The 17,046-nt window shown below is 45.5% G+C and overlaps 1 protein-coding gene across 2 annotated transcripts in view; it reads left to right on the top strand.

Moving 5' to 3' along the window:
- Positions 1 to 15,325, top strand: part of OPCML (opioid binding protein/cell adhesion molecule like) — a 1,043,576-nt gene extending 1,028,251 nt beyond the window's left edge. For both annotated transcript variants that reach the window (XM_013975837.2, XM_018043456.1), the window contains exon 8: positions 9,973 to 15,325. In XM_013975837.2, coding sequence (XP_013831291.1) covers positions 9,973 to 10,073 — 101 coding nt within the window. In that variant the 3' untranslated portion in view covers positions 10,074 to 15,325. The remainder of the gene's footprint in view (positions 1 to 9,972) is intronic.

Below are 17,046 nucleotides of genomic sequence, written 5' to 3' on the forward strand. Positions count from 1 at the left end.
CTCTAGACAACTCCCTCTGTTGCCTGGGACCCTGGATCTCAGCACATTCCAGCTTCTGTCCATCAGCAAATGCTTGCTTAGAGCCCAGTATGCACCAGGAATTAGATTCAGATTGAGATATGGAGAGGAACACACTTCCCAACCTTTTACAAGCAAGTAAACAGGCCTTTACAATAGAATTTAGAACATAAGTGCTACATCAGAAGAATGAAAAAGCTACTGGCCAGCAGGTATTGGCCAGACATGGCTTTAGACAGCTCAGAACCCTCTGAGGAAGCTATTCCTGGAGCTCAGAGGATCTGAGCCATGTGACTGGATTCCTTCCTGCCTCAGATAGAAAGTTCCCCATGGAAGGAAGCCTTAACATCAGGTTCTGCACCCAAGTGTGTCTGGCCTTAATCCCGTGCTTCTTTCTAACCCGTAGTACCCAGTCTCTTCCAGTGTGTTGTAGGATCACAGAGGGAAGCATTTGTCTCTTCTCTGCCTAAGTTACACTCACCTTTGAAGCTTCTCCTTAATGGTACCCCATCTACCAAGCATTTCTGAGTCCCACTGAAGAATTGTTCACCCATCGTTCAGATTTTCTTGATAGTTTACCTTTAGGCTTGTATTTGTTGCTACACTGAAAGATATAGCCCTGAACCTTGTAATAGTTATTGTCCAGTAATTTATTAATCCTGAGTGGATTAGTAAATATATCTTCCAGTCAACAGGTAGTCCATAACAGCCTCCATAAAGGGTGAAACTGTTCACTAACCAAAGGGGGGACAAATACTCTAATGGTCTCGTAGTTTCCCCCCACCGCCCCATGAGGAAGCCAAATCAACACATTGCTCTCACACTATCCCTTGCATTCCAGCCCCCCCATATGTCCCAGTTCTAATTTGAAATTTAGAGAGACGCCAATGTTTCTGGCGGATGGCAGCAGCAGCAGCATCACTTGTGTTTTCCCCAACCTGCAAAATGTCAACATATTAGGGAAAAATATGCAGACATTTCACGTTTCATTCCTGATGAGGCTCCTTGTCACTCCCTCACACCCTGTTCCCCTCTGTCTGAATCACTGATGTCTGGCCGTCAGCCAGAGCATTTAGGCTTTAACACAGAGTGCCTGGCTATGCTGATGTCAGCGCACGGTGGAGCTTCTGGTTCGGCACAGACCGGAGCCTTGCCTCTTTCAGGGCTGTGATGAGCTGATGGGTCTGAATTACCTTCTGCTATGAATTTCCTAGGCCTTGGGCTTTGTGGGAGCGGCTGCCATTTTCACCTCTTTATGCCCATGCCTTCCCAAAGCGTGAAGCCTGGTTCATCTTCCTTGCAGAACAATACTAGGCCCTGTTTCTACTGTAATTAAAGACAATGGAGGAACAGCTCCCTTTGATAGCAAGCGATGTGCCTTCATCAGCCAGCCCTGCTGAAAAGAGGTTTACGTTTCCCCAACAAGAGTAACACATGCATCGTCTAATTAGATTGCCTCGCTCCTCTTTTAATCACCAAGAACATCATTATCCTTTTGGTTCCTCATTAGGAAGGTCACATAGTTCACACTCATACTTATAAAACTCATCTAAATTTCAGAACAAAAGTGTATCTCCTTAGATTTCAGATGCTTCCTTGATCTCACTGTGCTATTTCCATGTTCAACTCACCCGTGTTTTCTTTTTTTTTTTTTTTTTCTTTTTTTCCTCTTAATGTGAGGACCATACTACCTCCCGCTAGTTTAGTAGGATTACAGCTACACCTTGCTATCCAATTTCTTGCTGAAGAACTGTGCCCAGTTTTCACTGTAATCACGGGAAGAAAAAGGGGGCCGTTTCAATACCTTTCTCGCTTGTAATGGACCCTCCAGTTTTTCTCTTTATTTTTAAATTATGAAAGTGTGATCATGCATTTACAGGAGACCTGGAGAATACAGAAAAAAAGTACACGTGGTTTCACTATATATTATGGTTTTTTAAGTAAATAAGGCTTTTAGTTGGAGTTTCAATATCAAACTCTTGAAAATCATAAATGAATATACAGAGAAAGATATACTAGACCTGAAGAGCACTGTGAAACAATTCAACATAATTAAGATTTATATAATTTTCACATAACAGTAGGATACAAATTCTATTCAAGTTCCCATAGACTATAAACTAGGAGACACTGGAACATATCCAGGGACATCAAAGAAGGTGCAAAATTTTCGTGGTCTAAAAGTACTGAAATCATACAGAGTCTGTTCTCTTCAGTTCAGTTCAGTCACTCAGTTGTGTCCGACTCTTTGCGACCCCATGAATCGCAGCACGCCAGGCCTCCCTATCCATTACCATCTCCCGGAGTTCACTCAGACTCACATCCATTGAGTCCGTGATGCCATCCAGCCATCTCATCCTGGGTCGTCCCCTTCTCCTCCTGCCCCCAATCTCTCCCAGCATCAGAGCCTTTTCCAATGAGTCAACTCTTTGCATGAGGTGGCCAAAGTACTGGAGCTTCAGCTTTAGCATCATTCCTTCCAAAGAAATCCCAGGGTTGATCTCCTTCAGAATGGACTGGTTGGATCTCCTTGCAGTCCATGGAACTCTCAAGAGTCTTCTCCAACACCACAGTTCAAACGCATCAATTCTTCGGCACTCTGCCTTCTTCACAGTCCAACTCTCCCATCCATACATGACCACAGGAAAAACCATAGCCTTGACTAGACGGACCTTAGTCGGCAAAGTAATATCTCTGCTTTTGAATATGCTATCTAGGTTGGTCATAACTTTTCTTCCAAGGAGTAAGCGTCTGTTCTCTTATTGCTCTGGAATTATGCTAGAAATCAATTTCAAGACATTTGAAAATAACCCACGTATTTTCAAGAGAAATGTGGCATTTACCAAGAGAGATTTTTGACTTAGCCATTGAAAGCCTCAATAAAGTTAGAAGACTGAAAAAACAAAGAGGATGATTGCATAGAAGAAAGAATTTAAATGAGAAATTAATATCAAAATAAGAAATTAATATCAAAGATACTTTAAAAAAAGTATCTGGGCCCTTCAATTTTTAAGCTTCAAAATCTTTTGCACAGCAGGATCTCATCCATAAGCTTATGTAGTTCGCTGGGAGCTTTGTGCTGAGTTTGGTTACTTTGATTTTCAACCCCTGTTCTTCCAGAGTGTGATCAGCCTGCCCATGAGGTCAGCCACTCTTGTTTTCCAGAGAACTGGGTTTGCAAGTTAAGTCAGTCCTCAACCAAATTTGCTTTTTAAAAATCTATAGGGTATAGTATATTTAATCCAACGCAGTGAGTAGCCTCTCCGAGTGAACTTTATTTTATTCATGTGTTTGTTTGCTTCTTTCTTTATTTACTTGTCTCACCACTGCTGGGCCTCACATATGGCCATAAAAACCTTACCTCTAGCGCAGACAACATGGACAGAATGATTGACCTTTCTGATGTTTATCATTTCTGGAATTTAACTCTCGATCATTTCTGTCTCTTTCTCTCTTCTGTATGTGGAGGATTAGCTCATTTTTGTCTGCATTTGTCCCCAAGGTATTTAGTTGTCATTGTTATGTCATTCATGGTTGATTTTGTGGCTTTGTGTCTTTGTGTGAGCATTTATGGAGAAAGCAATGGCACCCCACTCCAGTACTCTTGCCTGGAAAATCCCGTGGACGGAGGAGCCTGGTGGGCTGCAGTCCATGGGGTCGCTAAGAGTCGGACGCGACTGAGCAACTTCACTTTCACTTTTCACTTTCATGCATTGGAGAAGGAAATGGCAACCCACTCCAGTGTTCTTGCCTGGAGAATCCCAGGGACGGGGGAGCCTGGTGGGCTGCTGTCTCTGGGGTCGCACAGAGTCAGACACTACTGAAGCGACTTAGCAGCAGCAGCAGCAGTGAGCATTTATTTTCAAAGGTGCTCAACAGCAGGAATGAAGGAAGGAATACATTTTTAGTGATGAGGAGGGTGAAATGAGGGGAAAGGGCATAGTAACATGTTCTCACTTTTAGTTTATCCCTGAAAAAATATGTAATTAAGTCTGATGTTTGTAAGAGTCATTCTGTTGGACTGAGTCATTGTTAAGAGTAAACAAAGATTTCTTGAATGTGGGGATTTCCCAGATAAAGAGCTGGGCTTCTGATTATACCTCCTCAGAGTAACTGGCCTTCCCTGAGAAGCCTTAAACTGTGGATGGAGCCACCTCTGGTCTTGTCAGGAGAGACCAGTCACTTGCTTGCTAAGCCAGAGTCACGTCTGCTTGGCAATTATCTTTGAGAATCCAGTGTACACACAGTGTTTTTATTTAAAGCATGAGCCCCACCAAAGATGCTATCTTAGAAACTAGCTGCTATGGTCCTAGTTCTGATTAACCCAGTAGTTATTCATCCTTTACTTAGTCTCAGCGATTTTATATGTCATCTGAACTCATCCTCAGAGCATCCTTGCACAGATGAGAAAAGCACTTCCCCACAGAGTTTATACGTGAAAATCGCTGCTTCACAGATGCTAACCATCTTGTCCAAGTCATTGTGCTACTTCCTGCTAGCGAGCTTGCACAGGAGAGCTCAGTTTGGTGCTTAGTGGTGACCTAAAGGGGTGGAAGGGGGTGTGGGTGGAAGGTTCAGGAGGGAGGGGATATACGTTTACTTATAGCTGATTTATTTCATTGTACAGCAGAAATTAACACAACATTGCAGAGCAATTATATTCCTTTTTTTTTTTTCAAATTTAAAAACAAAAGTTATCCTGCTAGTAAATAGCAGAGCAAAAATTCAATTTCAGTTCTCCCTGACTTCTAAATTTAGTCCTTTTAGACTATCCAAAAGGCACGGCGTTCCTGAGATGAAAGGGAGGTTGGGCTGTTTTGTTTCAAAGGGCGTTCTCCTCAGAATCTGTGAGGGATTAAAACATGTTTGTTTATTGATTTAGGTGAAGGCGGAGGAGTTCTAGATCCAAATAGAGAATAGGGAGTCCTCCCTGTCAGATCCACTGCAGAGGGCATGAGTTCAATCCCTGATCAGGGAACTAAGATCCCACATCTCACACACATACGCATACACACACATACAAACCACACGTTAACAACAACCAAAAACTAGAGGGGGCTAGGCTGTGTGGAGAAGGAAATGGCAACCCACTCTAGTGTTCTTGCCTGGAGAATCCCAGGGATGGAGGAGCCTGGTGGGCTGCCGTCTATGGGGTAGCACAGAGTCAGACACGACTGAAGCGACTCAGCAGCAGCAGCAGGCTGTGTGCTGGCAGAGGCTGTGCCTCTCCTTCTCTTTGGAAGCTGGCGCTCGACAGCAACAGCACACAGCTCTTGGGGGGATGGCGTGGCTTCTGAGGCCAGCGTGGGGTCTGTTTCTCCTCAGACTTGCCACAGAACTTGGCTCAGCCCTCCCTCATCGCCCTGCTCAGCGCCCCACACCTCCTAGGTCCTCCCAGCCAGTGACCTCTGTCACCCATCTCGCCTCTTCACTCTCACCTCCCAAAACCCAGCTCAGCATCAATGTATTTGGAAAAGATCTACTAAATAAGTTAACCTTAGCCTCAACTAGGGGCTTCCCTGGTGGCTAAGTGATAAAGAACTCGCCTGCAGTGCAGGAGTTTCAGGAGACACAGGTTCAATGCCTGGGTTGGGAAGACCCCCTGGAGGAGGAAATGACAACCCATTCCAGGATTCTTGCCTGGAGAATCCCAAGGACAGAGGACTCTGGCGGGCTACAGTTCATGGGGTCACAGACTCAGACACGATTAAAACAACTTAGCATGCACGGCCACAACTAGGCAGTGGAAGGTAGGGGGTGTGGACCCACGAGAGCAGTCCTTCCCAGGATCACCTGTCTACTTTCTACCAGATGCCATCCTGACCCCTCCATTTCTTTATCTGAAAACTGCATTATGCCCTGTTTTCAAGGAGAAACTGAAAGCACTTTGAGATCACAGAGCTGGCAAGCCACAGAGTCAGGATTTAAACCCAAGTTGGTCTGAAGCCAAGTCCCAACCATTAGTTGCACTTTTCTAGGGACCAGTGACTTTGACCCCAAAAGGTTTAGGGCTGCAGGGACAAAGCAGTGAGGCCAAGGTACGGCAGAGGCATAGAAGTAATCAAGGGGGGCATGCCAATCTGCTGAACAGCACCCATCCACCACTGCTTCTGTATTAAAGCACAAAGAAGCATTTACATAATCAGGTCAGAGTTTCAGATACAGAGAACCTGGAGGAGGGAGGGTGGGACAAATTGAGACTAGCATTGAAACATATACAGTATCTTATGTAAAATAGATATCTAATGGGAAGTTGCTGTAAAGCAGAGGGAGCCCAGCCCAGTGCACTGTGATGACTTAGAGGGGTGGGATGGGGGGTCAAGGGAGGCTCAAGAGGTAGGGGATATATGTTTACTTATGGCTGATTCACGTTTTTGTACAGCAGAAACCAACACAGTATTATAAGGTAATTATCCTCCAATGTTGATACAATATTGTAAAGTAAAAATAAAAATAATAATAATAAAAAGTCTTTCAGGAAGCTGAATTTTTAGATGTGAAAAAAAAAAAAAAAAAAAAAAAACCTATGGGAGATACCCAACCCAGATTCTCCCCATTCCCTCATTTCCAATAGAATTGGGGTTACTTTGAAGCTGCAATAATGAGTCCATTCATTGCTAAAGGCCTCTGTCTTACATCCCGCCAACCTGCAGTGTGGTACATGCACATGAGCTCCTCTCTCTCAGCTTTGAACAAAGCCCAGGAGGCTTCCTGTGGCCCCTCATGGCACTGGCATTTGTCCCAACTGCCAAATCTCAAATGTGTCCAGGATCCACAGGAAGAAAGCAAGGCTAGTTTAATCTCTGTCCTAGTAGGTTTGGTGGACTCCTTGGCCAGAGCAGCTTGTCCCTTTCTCATACACGGATGGGCCATAGACACTTCTAAATTGCCATGTCGCTTAGTGCAGGGCTTATCACACCCACTAAAGAATAAAACTTCCTGCAGCAGCATAGAGAATGAGGCCAAAATAGGGAAACGTTAGAATCTAGGAACATTTGGTGCCCTTTTACTCTCTCAGGAGATGGCATGCTGGCATGCAGAAAGCTGCATGGTGATGGTCTTGTACTTAACTGTAAAAGGCCTTCTGGCTGCCCCCTCACCCAGCTGTCCCTTCTGGGACCAGATACAGAGTGTCCAGCCATTCTGTACCTCCAGACGCTAAGGGAGAAGAGCTCAGAGGTCACTTCCAGTCTTCTCTCACTATGCTGGTGGAAGGACCGTGGCCACAGAGGGGCGGTCCCTCAGCAAGGAATCTCTCTCATAGGTTTTCTGAATGCTAAAACCACTCACCTGGTTATGCAAATACTTTTCTATGCTTTAAGACAGAAGAAGTCGTGGGTTGCAGCTGTTTAGTGAATTGGTGTGGTCCCATGATTACTTCTGGAGGAAGGCATGGCACGCCACCCCAGTATACTTGCCTGGAGAATCTCATGGACAGAGGAGCCTGACAGGCTTCAGCCCATAGAGTTTCAAAGAGTGGGACACGGTTGAAGTGACTTAGCACACGCATGCATGATTACTTCCTAGTTTCTGGAAAAATTGAGTTGATTCAGAGGGCATTAAGGCGTGACGCCACAGTCTCTGAAAAACATGCAAAAAGGACAATTTTCCATGGAGAATAGGTGGAGTTGTGGTCATCAAGGGCACCAGCCCTGTAGACAGAGTGACTCATTCCCATCCAGCTCTGGGTGTATTGTCTTGTGTGGCCATAGGCAGGGCGTTTAGCTATGCAGCTCATCGGTTCCCCATCCAAAATGTGGGCATGCCATAGGGTTTCCTGAAGATAAAAGGGGTTAATGGAAGTTCAGCATTTAGAGTCACAACTTGGCACACAGAGAGCACCATATATTATTAGTATGTCTTATGGCCATCCCCCCGAGCGGGCTGAGCAGGCTCGATGCCTGCGGGGGTTCTACTCCTTGGAGAACTCGGCTGGCGTGAACAGTGGCTTCACCCCTGCCTGCCTGATCAGCATGAACACCTTACTGTCATTTCCACCTGCTATCCTGATGACTCTTTCTTGTTTCCCACACTTTAATGCCCTGGCTTCATTAATACATCTCCTCCTGTTTATTTTATCTACATCCAACCTTACGTTGGTAGTGTGACATTCCCCCCAAATGCTAAGCCCACTGATAGAACTTGGAATATAGTGATTCCTAGAGTAAAGACCCCTGTCTATCTAGCATGCAGCCCACTCAACTGTTTTGTAAGTTGACATCAGTCTAATAAATTAGCGAAACACACACACACATATGTATAAAAAACTAGTTAATCCACATCATATTTAGACTTTATATTTTAAATATTCTTTAAAGAATCATATGGTTCTGCATCATCCATTTCCTTTTAAACTCACTTGAAAATCTCAATTGCTCATCTTTTGCAGAAGACAATATAGAGAATTACCTTGGGCTTCAAACTGGGCCTTTCCAACTCAGTGCATTCTCTAGGCCAGTACAATTCCTTAGGATATATGCCTCAACTAATGGGGACCACAGAGTCAGGCCACTTTCTATAAATGTTCATGAAGCGTTATGGGGACCGCAGCAATGGGCTAAGGCCTGGACTCTGTCCTGTTCTGTGAATACTCTATAACCAAAGTACAGAAAACTGTGAGCAGGACTCTCAGGCTCTCAAGTAAATATGAATTCTTAGTAAATAAGAGAATTGTGTTATGCACTGGAGAAATAGAAGGTATCCTGCTGAGAACCCTGGGGTGGTAACAGGTGGACGCTGGTCGCTGAAGCAAGAGACCCATGTGTCCCCCGGCTAAAGGTCAGCACCAGCTGTTGGCCCAACGAGGCCTGGATCCAAGCCATGGCGCTGACCAGGAAGCTGCGGGACCTGGGTACTATCAGAGGAGACCCGACTCCACCAACCCTTTTGTCGGGAGTGAAATTCATTTCCAAGGAGCCACATTGCCACTAAAGTTGCCAGTGATGCCCTGCCTATCTTCCCGTTGCTCCTCCCCTTTGTCACTGGCCCTGCAGGGTTGCCTCTTGAGGACTTTCAATCCTTTGACTGAGACATAGCCTCACTTACCCCTGGAATCCTCTCTGTTCGCTGGCCACTGCTCTTGCTTATGACCCTAGATACTTATGCTGCCCAGCAAAGGTGATGGACGGGTATGGGGGCAGGGCCAGACACTTATCCTTCTGCTCTTGGTCCTCAGGATGGGTGAGGACAACCCCAGTGCCCTCAGTCTGTCTTCTGGAGGAAGATGTAGAGAAAGGGAAAGGAGCAGCATTTGTGATTCCGTGCTCTCATCTCGTGTGGAGTATGAGGGATTCAGGAGGACTGTCAAAGGGCCAGAGAGAGGGGAGAGGAAAGAAGGACGCTCGAGGGAAAGCCCACCAGGCAGAGGACAGTGGCCACTAGGTCTGAGAAGGCAGGGTCCTCTCGCTCTCCTCTGGGGACGTGGGGTTGACTACTGGCTTAAACCCCACCCTAGTCTTTAGAATGATAGGGTGTAGTTATTCGTCTTCTCCAGCTGCTGCACAACACCCCAGTCACACCAGACGAAGAGCTGGCCACGCAACACCTAGACTCCTGGGTCTCATGAAAGCCTCCCTCCCTCTCCCTCCTCCCGCCTCTCCCCTCCATCCTGACTCTCCTCTCCCCATTCCTCTGCTTCCCCTCCCACCCCTGTCTGTCCTGCACACCACCTCCAAGGGCCTGCCCTGGCCTGTCAGCCCACAGGTCTAACCCTGCCTTCCCTCTTCCTCTTTGTGGGTGCTTTAACCCCAGTCCCTGAGAGCAGGCTGCAGGGTCCGGGCACCCCAGGGAAGAGCCCCTTTGAGTCTCTCCGTTTATGGGCAAGTGGAAGGGTCAGGGGCCGGGTGGAGGCTGTTCACAGAGAAGCATGTCTGTGCAGTGCTTGGAGGGGCTGAGGGAGCTGCCCTCTGGGTGTGTGCTAACGCTAACCAGCCTGTCTCTCTTTCCCCTGCACAGGGCCTGGAGCTGTCATTGACGGTGTAAACTCGGCCTCTAGAGCGCTCGCTTGCCTCTGGCTATCAGGGACCCTCTTTGCCCACTTCTTCATCAAGTTTTGATAAGAAACCATAGGTCTTCTGAGCAACGCCTGCTTCTCCATATCACAGACTTTACCTGCACTGCGGAGGGCCAAACAGTTTGAGCTTCTTTCTGTTTCTTTTCTTCTTCTCAGTATTTTTTTTTTTTTTTTGGACTCTTTTCTTTGTTGATTTGACTTTTCTTTCTAGTTTGAATAAGTGGGGTTTGGGGGAGGGGTGGGCAGGGTTCTACCACATGTAGGATAATCACTCATAGGTGGTGTGTCCAAAAATGGAACCCATTCTCCACCTTCCCTTCCCTTCCCTCTGCTCCCCCCGGCATCGTCACCACCAACCAACCACCCTCCCATACCAAACCATACATTCCATTTGGGCAAAAAATGTGCCTCGTGATAAACACCCTGAAGACACAACTTGACTTATAATGTAGTGCACAGCAAGAATTATATCCAAGTGTCCTATTGCTGGTGTCTTTTAAGCTGTGGACCATTTTCCTGACTATGATGTACAGATGCCTCTCTCCATGCTTATTATGATCTAACTACATGAGGGTTCACATCCTTTCTTTCTGGGAAGTTCTCTCTCTCTTCCTCTCTCTCTCTCTCTGACCCTCTGTCTCTGTCTCGTCTCTCTGTCTCTGTCTGTCTGTCTGTCTCTCTCTCTATATATATATGAAACATTGCCATCCTTCCTAGACATTCTGCCCTATTTGCTTTCTCTACCAGCTATAAGGATTCGAAGTTTGGGGGTAGGCATACAACCCAAACCTGAACATTGAGAAGTCATGTAACCGAAAATGGGGGGAAGAATTTTGAGGAGAGTATTTCTTTCTGAAAAAATACTATCCAGTTCTTAAAAAGTGATCCATAAGTGGCTGATTATTTGGGTTTTATCAAGCTCACTATCAAAGTAATACACCATTACCCATCTACTCAACCATCTGATTGATCATGCCATCCAATTATCTCCCCACCCATTTTCCTCTCTGGCAATCTACTTCCTTCATATATCAACCTATCAGTGTAATTATCCAACACATCTTTCTATTTCGCTCCCCACTACTCACTATCAATCCATCACTGTACTCACCTCTAGTCATAATGTGTCTGTTCCTCTGGATTCACGTCTCCTCTACCTTCTGCAGACATTGGCATCTTCAGAATTCACCATCAGCTTCTCATGTGAAAGCCAATGATCTAATGGGCTGACAACATAGACAAGCAGTATGTCACAGGCTGTCTGGAATGTGCCTGTCCATCTACCCCAAGTAGGTGCTGGTAACAGATGGACCAAAGTAGCAAGTGAAGGATCAGTCAGTCACTCTTCCCAGAAGAGACTGTGTTTCCGGAAACAGCTTCTTGGGAAGCAGACCGGCCTTGGCAAAACCTTGATGAGCATCGTGTTTTATCTTTCTCACTTGAAGGACCAAGGTGCCAATCTTCATGCTTCTCTCAGCCTTTCAAGAAAGCGCATGTCAGGAATCTATAAGACTGTCCTTAACAGAAAGAGGAAAACACACTCTGTCTCTTCGATGTGAAAACAGCCGTCCATCTGAGCGGGGTGACTTCTGCTGTTGTCCCCTTTCTGCTCCAGTTTTGGTTTCATCTGTTTGAAAACTATCCAGTAAAGAGCCGATGGAAGCCAATTACATGGCGGGTGTGTTGACAACTCTGGTATTTGTTTCTGGAAGCTCTTCTGAGCTGAGGGCACTTGAGCAAACTGACTTAATTTCCAAGCTCTTGATTAACACAACACTGCAAACAGACAGGAAGAGTAACATGCATCTTCCATGGTTACAGGCTGCTTCTCCAGGAACTTTGGGGGATAATGCCCTCAGCTCTCCATGTTCAGAGCAGATCTTTCCAGAACACAGAAGAGAGCTGACCTTATCCTTCTGCTTTATCTCCCGGGACAAGAAGGACTCAGCCAGCGAGAGTGACTGGGACGTAGAAGAATGGCATCAGAAACCTGCAGGGCTGTGCCCTTGACCTGCACTGCAGGCAGTGACCTGCTGAGAATGAGGAGAGCCAGCAATGACTGGATCAAAGACCCGGGCCCAAAGGAATACTCTTTAGCTCCACAATCTAAAGCATGAGAAATATCAGCTCCAGAGTTCCCTTCCCGCCATGCTTCATGAGTCTTCTTCCTCTGAAATGTGGCCTCTTTGTTTTCCTCTGTTATGACACATGAACGTGATGTACACAGTGGAGAAACACACTCACGTGTGCACGTGCGTGCGTGGGTTGTCTTGGCATATGAAAAGCTCGGCACTTTCATAGAGTTAGAGCTGGTGTGAGTGAAATTAATATTACACTTGCCAGCTGTAAACAGACATCTGCATTTCCCAGGGAGCTGCCAGGAGCCAGATTTGCAGAACATGAATGATGTGCCAAAAGCAGTATGTGGATTCCAAGTTCCAGGGACAATCGTGAGCAGGCCCAGAGTCAGAATTAAAGGTCGGACATCAGTGTTTCAGACCTGTCACCGTGCTGAGCACCTGTGGCCAGGCTGGTGTCAGACACTGAATGAGCGTGTAACGTGTCCCATCGAGTGTTCTGCTGATAACACGCTTGCTCCTTAGGAGTAGAAGTGTGGACGATTGTGGGGACTGAATGGTCTTGGAGAACAGGGTGCTTGAAATGGACAAGCTGAGCATGTTCTTTCCTCCGAGACTTGATTGAAAGGAAGGCATCCATCCTTCTTCAGCCAGGAGAATCCCTGAACCCTCCAAATGCAAAGAGCCTGGGTTCAGAGCCACTACAGAACTCCGTGCTGCCTCTTACAGTGGATATCAGGAAGCATGTCCGGGAGTTACAGACTCCAGCCCTGTTCCAGAGGGAAAGGGTCTGAGCGTCACTCCTCACCTGTCTGGGATAAAGACAATGAAATAAGCAAGACCCAAGGAAAACCCTTCTGCACAACAGACACAGTTCAGGTTCCCTTTGTGGGGATGGCTCCATGGGACGGGAGCTGTTACCCAAGGCCTCGGAGCGTACGGAGTAGCAAGTGCCCTAGAGACAACGTCCGCGTCCTCTTTATGTATGGAGGACAGATGGATCAGGCCTGCTGGAGAGATTTTTTTCAAGGTGCCAATGGCGGGGTGGGGCTTGGGGTAGAGGAGGAAAAAAATAACTATCGAGTCTCTGAGAACCTGCAGCTTTTCGCGGGTTCTGCACGTGAGAAAGAAATCCAGTAAGGCTTATCAAGAAATCAGGTGAGAGGAGCTTGACAGTGTATGACAGGCACCCTGAAACCCTGCCTCTCTCCAAAATATGTATTTCCACCAAAGTGAAGCCAGTTGCAAGTGCTAGTGTTGAGGTCCTGGCCAGGCTGTTTTTCAGTAGCTTCATGTCAAGTGCCTGATACCGTCTTCTGCAAGTTGAAGCAAGTGCGTTTAGTTTTTTTGTTTATTTGTTTTATCTGCGGGAAGGAGGCCATCCAGGCAAGTGGTGGTTAAAACATGCTCCTGTTTTATGCAGAGAAATTATGCTTAGTTGTGTTCAACTGAACAGAAGGAAAGGTGAGGTTTTGTATCAGAAAGAGGACTGGAGCGCTTGCCTCTGAAACCGATGCCTCAAGGTAGAAATGCATTTCATAGGTTGGACTGTTCGTTCTCAAAACCTGGGTGGGAGGTACACTGTGGGACTTTGGAAAGTCCAGAGTGAGGTTGAGTTCAAGGATCTGTTCCTGAATCAATCCCACAACTTGTTCTCTATGTGGAGGGGTCATCAAGCTCTAATTCTGCTGGGAAAATGCTCTGGAGAAGAGTAGAGAACCTTGAGGTGGGCAGTCCATCTCCAGGCAAGCTCATCAACCGCATAGCATCAGGAGTGGCTGGAGACTGCTGTGTACCTCCAGTGCCAAGGGAAGGTTTCTCCTCCCTGGTAGTGTATGGATGTCATCAGTAGGACAGACGAGTGGGGTGAGGGATGGGGCCATGTCACCTTTCCCAATTTGACCCTGTGTCCTCACCAGAGAAAAATTGGCTTTACGATACCTGGAGCCAGCCCTCCTTCTCCCCACCAAAAATCCCCAAACAATTTTTAAAAATTGTTTTTTAATCTCTTTGGAATTAGAGGAATTAGGGGAAGTGGTGTAGAATGTTTCCCATTGGCAATATTCATTTTTTCTCTTTTTCTCCAAAAATGGGGATCATTCACATTCATTTTGCATGAGCCCTATTCCTAGAAACTTACACCTGATTGCCTGACGTCCTACTCACCCAAGCTTCCCTGTCTTTTTATTTTAAGACGAGTAAGTTGGAGCAATTTCAGGAAAACTTCACAGGTGTGTAGCTATGAAGGCAACGTTCTCAGAAAAACACCATGTGATGAGAACTCCTAATGATCACTAACACCCAACAAATAAAAATGCTGGTCTCATTTCCCTCATTTCTTGAGAGAAGAGAAGTAAATGAAAGAAGGAAGAGATAGATATGCAATTAAAAGATGCAGCGAGAAGATAGAGCTGAACCAAGCAATTTAGCCTTCAGGTGCAGAATACCGGCTGTCCACAGAGCTGTGGAGTGGACTCAATTAGACACAATTGTCTTCAGTCTGCAAGTAGCCAGTGAAGTCTAATTTCCCGTGTTTTAGAAGACATTCCATTTTGGTTCTTTCCATGGTGTCCTTTTAAAGCACAGGGTTGTTTTTGTTGTTCCATGATGCTGACTGCAGAAAGAAAGATGATGAACCCTCTACTCTTTTTTTTGGGGGGGGGCGGGCACATTCTACACTATTGGCCAATTTAAAATGATATCAGTCATAGCAATGATAAGTAATCCTAGCTGCCTTTGTGTTAGTTAAAGGGAGCATTTTTAATCATTCAGAATCTTTTGTGACATGTAAAGTGCAATTGTGAGGAACGTGTGGGTGTATGAAAATGTATCTGTCAAGTTCAGAGTCCTCTAGACTAAAAAAACTTATGAATTATCAATGGTGCCGTCCTAGCTGTGTCCGACAATGGGTGTGCCCGTTCTCACAATTATCCTGAAAACAGATGTGTTCAAATGCTTTAAAATTTTATCACTGATACAAGAGGATAACTTTGTCAGCCTTCTAGAGGTTTTTTTTCCTCCCCTTCTATTTTCTTTCTTAATTTTTTCCTTCAAAAATCAATGAAGACTTGATTTCTGTCAATAATTGTATTAAGGGTGAACATACTACCTGAATTTTGTGCATGTTACATTGTAGTTGTAACCTTTTCTAATTCAGGATGAACACGAGATGGTTGTGATTGTGCAGTGTATCAATAAAGTTCAAAGTAATTTGTAACTTTTGGGGGGCTGTTTATTAGGACACTGCATTGAGTATCCAGGAATGGGGGAAATCTAAGCAGGGTATGCTTCGCCCGTGTGTGTGTGTGTGTGTGTCTGTGTGTGTGTGAGAGTGTGTGTGTGTGTGTGAGTGTGTGTGTGTGTGTGTGTGTGTGTATGTGTTAGGCTTTGGGAAGGAGATGCAATCAGGAAACTGAGTGCCATCTCTCTCTCTTTCCCTCCCTTTCATGCATGTATGCGCCCACATGCACACAGAATATTATGATAAGCAATTTCATGTTACAATTGTGTATCTTATATCTATGCCATTTACAAATCATACAAAATGCAAATAATATAAAATGCAGCTTCAGCCTCAAAGTCTAATTTATTGGCTTAGGCTACAGTGAAATCAGGAGAGAAGTTTCAGAAAATGAATGACCAGGTATCATTCAGTTCGAGTACTCCTTAACAGTTCCTGCAGCTTGAGCCCATTGGACCAGCACCACTCTGACAAGAGTAAGTATGAGGAAATATGGTGACTGTGATGTGCACTTACTCTTTTTTTAAAATTAATTTTTATTGGAGTATAGTTGCTTTACAAGGCTGTATTAGCTTCTGCTGTACAGCAAAGAGAATCAGCTATATGTATACATATATATATACTCCGTTTTGGATTTCCCTCAAAACGCACTTATTCTTAAAAGTACATTGGAGGTACTGTTGGTTTACTGTAGCATCCACAGGGTAACGGATGAGGAAGAGACCTGGAGAGCAAGTCCGTTCCTCCAACTGTCTTTCCTAAAACATCTTTCTCTTTCAATAAATCTCCCACCATCTTGTCACATATCCATCTTCCAAAGGAATGGGTATTGACCTCTTTCTTGCAACTTAGCTTCCCACCTGCCATTTCTGTATCAACAAACCCTTCCAAGCTCTGCTGTTGACCAAATGTGTGATCTTGGACTTGATGTGTTGCTTTATATGTCTTTATTTCCCAGCTGCACCATCAGTAAATTTATTCCCCTCAGTGTGTTCTATCAAAGTTGCCTGCAAAATTTTTGTGTCTCTTTCAACCATTGGATTCCTCAAGACTGACACCCAATAAAGTGCAGGTCAGTGGCCAGTAAGGATGTGGTCATACAGCAGGAAGTGGCAGAAGATCCTTCTTTAGATCTTACAGACTCTCTGCCAAGCCTGGTCACGTCTGGATGCTGGAACGATGAGGCTTGTTTCTCATGGCTTCCTGGACAGACAAGGGCTAATCCCTGGCTTTCAAGACTCTTTGTTCCCCATAGGGGATAGAACACAGATAACTTGATGGACTAGATCATGTTCTTTGTAAATTAAACCACCAAGGACATGGTGGGCACCAAGTGATGGAGAGTTTCCAATGTTCTCAGACTCATTGTAAAATCATGACTTGTCGAGGAAACAGATTTCCAGTTCTGACGTCTTAATGCCTTGAGTGCTCCCGCTCACCCTCTCCTTTTACTTCTTCCTTTTAATCACCGTCTTCCCACCCACACCTGACCCCCTCCTGCTCCTGCTCATCCCACAACATTTACCCATCCATCTGTTCGCCTGCTGGCACAGACATTTATCGGTCTTTCACTTCATCCGGCCACTCAGCGCCATCAATCACTGATGTACCAATTTATTTCTCCATCAGCTAACCACTCACCTATTCATTCACACATTACTCCTCCATTTATCTAACCCTGATTCCCTCTATTCAGT

This window comes from Capra hircus, chromosome 29 (assembly GCF_001704415.2).
Source record: "Capra hircus breed San Clemente chromosome 29, ASM170441v1, whole genome shotgun sequence".
Lineage (NCBI taxonomy): Eukaryota > Metazoa > Chordata > Mammalia > Artiodactyla > Bovidae > Capra > Capra hircus.